The 4,871-nt window shown below is 42.6% G+C and overlaps 1 protein-coding gene across 1 annotated transcript; it reads left to right on the forward strand.

The window, feature by feature from the left end:
• Positions 1-440: 440 nt before the first annotated feature.
• On the forward strand, positions 441-4,630 carry LOC123190333 (secretory carrier-associated membrane protein 6). Its single transcript, XM_044602956.1, has 12 exons — positions 441-650; positions 786-905; positions 997-1,059; positions 1,146-1,179; positions 1,289-1,411; positions 1,562-1,624; positions 1,713-1,806; positions 2,306-2,351; positions 2,459-2,526; positions 3,062-3,110; positions 3,255-3,320; positions 4,234-4,630. Exons 1-12 carry the CDS (start codon positions 591-593, stop codon positions 4,264-4,266), a joined length of 819 nt encoding a protein of 272 aa, XP_044458891.1. The 5' UTR covers positions 441-590; the 3' UTR covers positions 4,267-4,630.
• Positions 4,631-4,871: the final 241 nt, after the last annotated feature.

Here is a 4,871-nt window from a genome sequence, read left to right on the forward strand (position 1 = left end):
CAGGCAGAAGCAATAGATGTTTTATTATTAGGTAAAGAAAAGATTCAACATTTTCAAGAACTTGTTCAACATTTTTCAAATACTTGTGCAACATTTTTAAATACTTGTTTAACATTTTTAAAATGTGTTTTATAGAGTGTTTTTGTAATATATACATATATATATAAATTTAAAGTATAAAAAAGTACAAAAATAAAGCAAAAAATGTGAACAGAAAACAAAAAAACAAAAAAAAGAGGCCGTGGCCTGCCTCGCGCGTGGGCCGGCCGATCTCTATAACAGGATTTACGGGCCAATTCTCTAAACGGACTGATCACCAGGGGGCTTAGAAAGCACTCAAAAAAAAACCAGGGGGCTTAGAATGGGCTTACTTGCAGGTGGTGCGCAGCTGCGACGACGACGACGACCCGTGTGTGCGCATCGGCCCGAACCCAGTCGCGTCGCACTCCACCCAGAGAGGTCACGTGAAAAGCAGCACCAAAAGGGGAACGGACTGCTTGGACTGGAAGCGACCCGCGTCCACCACCGCCGCTTTCCCCGTCTCCCCCTCACCGCGCGGCGACGCCGAGCGACCCAGCGGCGAGCCCGGCATGCATCACGACCCCAACCCCTTCGACGAGGGCACCGCCGGCGACGAGAACCCCTTCTCGGTGAGCCAGCCTCCCCTCTCCCCTCTATCCGCTCATCTATCGCCCCCTCGTTTTGCGGAAAAACCCTCGCTGCCTACGGCGGGGTAGTGGTTCGGCAGATCTGAACTCCCGCGTGCTGTTTCTGTCGCGCTGCAGAATGGAGGAGGCCGCGGCGGGAAGCAGCAGCACGGCTTCCGGCCCACCGAGCCCGTCGGCTTCGGCGGCGGCGGCAGCAGGGGCGACGCCACCGTCGACGTGCCGCTCGGCAACATGGGCGTAAGTCGCTTCATGCGCTACTTATCCTTTTTAGTTTTCGTTCACTCGGCGTTCGGCTGTACGAATCTGATGGTTCTGGTGCGCCGCGCAGGACTCGAATGGCAAGGCGAGGGAGCTCTCGTCGTGGGAATCAGATCTGAGGCGCCGTGAGGCGGTGGGGTTTACTCTCCTCTTTGCCCTTATTAAACTTTAGTTGATTAGGTTGTGTGGTGTCTCACGGCGTTTGTTCTGTGGCTCCAGGATATCAGAAGGAGGGAGGAATCACTGAAGAATGGTGAGCCACTAGCCCACTATCTCGTTGCTGGTGTCAATTGTGTTTCAGTTATGAGTTGTGTTACCAGTAGTGTGCTTATTTCTGCTTTCCTTTTCTTTCTTTGATGCAGCTGGAGTGCCCATGGAGGAGAAGAATTGGCCGCCTTTTTTCCCGATTATCCACCATGACATCGCCAATGAGATACCTGCCAACGTGCAGAAGCTACAGTATCTGGCGTTCGCAAGCTGGCTTGGTACGTATTTGTTGACTGCTGGTTGTGCATTTCTTTTGTATCACTAGTTTGGCAGTAGAATTATGCAATTATGGCATTATAGGTTGTAAATATGGTTCATTTCAGAGGGTCATGATAGTTTCCGTTTTGTGTTGTTTTAATAATTTACAGGAATTGTGCTCTGCCTCTCCTGGAACTTTATTGCTGTCATAGTCTGCTGGATCAAGGAGGGAGGTGGGCGGGCTTTCATCACTACCTATGAATGCCTGGGTGTTCTTGTACAATTTCTGATGCTGAATGGTTGGATTGTTTATGCTTGCAGATTCAAAGCTGTTCTTCCTTGCTACAATCTATGCTTTGCTTGGAGTTCCCCTTTCTTACTTGATGTGGTATAGACCCCTCTATCGTGCAATGAGGTATGCTATCATAGTACCATTTTAACACTTCCACTTATCAATGGAAAAGGACATTGCGAGTGAATTTATTATTTATTTTAGTGCTGTCCACCTATGCATTTCAGAAAGACTGTATTTCTTTTGCTTAAAAGCTCTATGCAGACCTGCAATATTTACTAGTCATTGTTTCCATCTACCGAAACTATTAAAGAGCAGTTTCTGTGAGTTCAGAACATCTGCATATTTTGCATGAATACTTTCTTATCTACACCATTCATGATGCATGCGATAGCTATGGAGGTTGCAAAAATATTCTGGTGGACCTGCAGTAGCTACTACTAATTGTTTCCATTTCATGTATCAGTGGTCAATTGATGGGTATATTCCTTCTATTATAGTTTGATAGATTTTAAAAGTGACTGCAATTTCAGTCCAAATGCTTAACAATTTAAGAGAAAAACTGAACTGTGCATTGTGATGTGTGGAAGCATCTGATATGTTATCTTACTTCTTTGAACAGAACTAACAGTGCATTCAGTTTTGGATGGTTTTTCCTGTGTTACCTGGTAAGATTTGCCTGCAAAGCTTTTTTAACTTTTGACATTTTAACTTCTGTAATAATTTATTACTTATCACATGACCACATTTTTTGTCTTGTTGTTGTTTGGTGCAGATCCACATTGGTTTTTGCATAATTGCTGCCATTGCTCCGCCGATCGTATTCCAAGGGAAATCATTAACGTAAGCTACCACTACTTTTATTCAGTCAACATCGTAACTACCGTTGAAAAATTCCATTGTTCCATTGCACCAGTGTTACTATTCAGAACAACTGGTCACTGAGAGCAGTTTTATTGAAACGAACAGGACGTTAAGAGTTAACAAAAGTCAAATTTGTATAAATAATTGTGGTATATGTGGTTTCACTATTTTGTGGCTTCCATAGTATTGACACAGCTGAATTGCTTGTTTCACTATGTTCCTACAAGATCTGTAATAAATTGTTTGCGTATGATCTTCTAGCATGATCTAGTGCCAGTGTTCTGGACTGACCGACTGACAGTTGAATATCTCAAGTATATGATGAATATATATCATTCTAAATTTTATCAACCCGGGTGTATGTAACCGACTGAAATTGAGTACCATTGACTATTGAGTGGACGCCTGTTATTTTTTTAGCTTAAGACCCACCCCTTCATCATAGGTACTCACTATTGGATGTACGGGACATTCTTCTTAATTATAATGCTAAGCTGTCTCCTTTTCTCTCTAGGGGCATATTGGCTGCGATCGACACTTTCTCTGAGCATGTGATAATTGGGGTGAGAATGTTGTTCCCTGTTGCCTACCCCAACTTGTTTGGGACTGTTTTGTCTGCAATCTCTTGAATATGTCAAGCACTTTGAAGCAGATTTCTCCAAGTATCAACTTGTAGGGCATTAACTATCAATTATTTACTCCTGTAGATCTTTTACTTCGTGGGGTTTGCACTATTTTGCTTGGAGACACTGCTGAGCATCGGGGTTCTTCAGGTCAGAGACAATTTCTTAATTAACTTGCCCTGGCCTTCTGTTGGTTTGCCTTTTTGCCTGTTCTTATGTATTTTCTTCATATGTTACATACTGGTCATATCTAGGGCACGGAATGCAGAAACTAGTAGGTGTTCCTTATATTTCACCTTTTTATGGATTATTATATGTATTTAGTTCACAGCAACTGAATGCAGTTTTTTTTTTCTTTAATATGTTGCGTAACTATTTACCACCTTTTGTTTTAAACCCAGTAAACTTCACCAAGACACAAGTATGCTTATAGTTGTGCCTCTGCATAGTTGAGAAATAATCGGCATAAATTTTGCACGGAAAATTATTATACCTTCTTTTTTGCGAATAGGAAAATTATTATACTTGTAAAATTTGTTGTACAACTTGCAAATCAAATTATGTGTTAGCCCCTAGGTGGCTGTCTGGTAAAGATGTTGTAGAACTTAGCATTTGTTGTAGCATGGGAACGCACTAGGACAAATACATCTGGACACACAGACCCCTAGGTGGGCGTCCAGTGAAAACGTCAGGGGGGCTGGCTCCCGTGAGTTCCTACTTTTTGTTTGGGCATCATTCTGGATGGGCATGCAAACAAATGAAACACCGATATTTTAATCCATAGGTCATAACCCATAAGTGATGCTAATTGATGCATCTATTGCATAAGAAGCAATTTGATTGTGAGCACCACTTTATTTGTGTTTGGTCTGTGTTATCATGGCCCTTGTTCAGATGCATTATTCTATTACCCCCCTCCCAAATTAGTTGTCTTAGATTTGTCTAGATACGGATATCTAGATACATCTGTATCTAGACAAATCTAAGACAACTAATTAGGGACGGAGGGAGTAGAATACAATACTAATATCATTTTCTGTTCTTTGTTCTTTGGTGGTCACAGAAAGTATACATGTACTTCCGAGGGCATAAGTGAAGCTAGTCGTGATGGAAATTTTTCAAAGCCTACAAGCAGTAGTGATTCTGTCCATATGTGTTGGTACACCTTGAGTCTATGTTTGTTGAGCGAAGGGTTATCGAAGAATGCTTCTGAGACTGAGTGGAGTATGGCATGTAGCGCTGCTACTATAGGATCTTCTCTAAGATGGGGGTGCTGAGGTTCTTTATATGCTGTGCTTCGTGTGTCATCTGGTAGTTCGTTTGGGAGTCTGGCATGTCGGCGAACATTACAGTAGTCAGTATTTATTATTAAACGAAGAAGAGCAACTAGGCAGGAATACTATGTGCCAGTCTTGGCTTATGTCTGCTAGGCTGCTAGTTGATGTGATTGCTATTCCCGAGCTGCTGCTTCGTTGGCCCGAAATATTTCCTGTTAACAGTTGTTGCTTTAGGTGCGTTGGTCTTACTGGGAGACGCTTGCTTTGACTCCCTCCATCTGGGTTTACTAGACCCCTTTCATATTTAGGGTCAAATTAAATAAAGTAATAAATGTTATAATGTACAGTATATGTCAAAAAATTTAGACCCTCTTGGCTGGCGAACTTCTGCTGGTGGGGTGGCAATTGCGAATGATTTCCATGA

This window comes from Triticum aestivum, chromosome 2A (genome assembly GCF_018294505.1).
Source record: "Triticum aestivum cultivar Chinese Spring chromosome 2A, IWGSC CS RefSeq v2.1, whole genome shotgun sequence".
Lineage (NCBI taxonomy): Eukaryota > Viridiplantae > Streptophyta > Magnoliopsida > Poales > Poaceae > Triticum > Triticum aestivum.

Coding starts and splice junctions, on each gene's coding strand:
- LOC123190333 (XM_044602956.1), top strand. CDS start 591: ATGCATCACGACCCCAACCCCTTCGACGAGGGCACCGCCGGCGACGAG. Junction 1,625..1,712: donor CTGCTGGATCAAGGAGGGAG/GTGGGCGGGCTT, acceptor TTATGCTTGCAG/ATTCAAAGCTGTTCTTCCTT. Junction 3,111..3,254: donor CTGAGCATGTGATAATTGGG/GTGAGAATGTTG, acceptor TTACTCCTGTAG/ATCTTTTACTTCGTGGGGTT.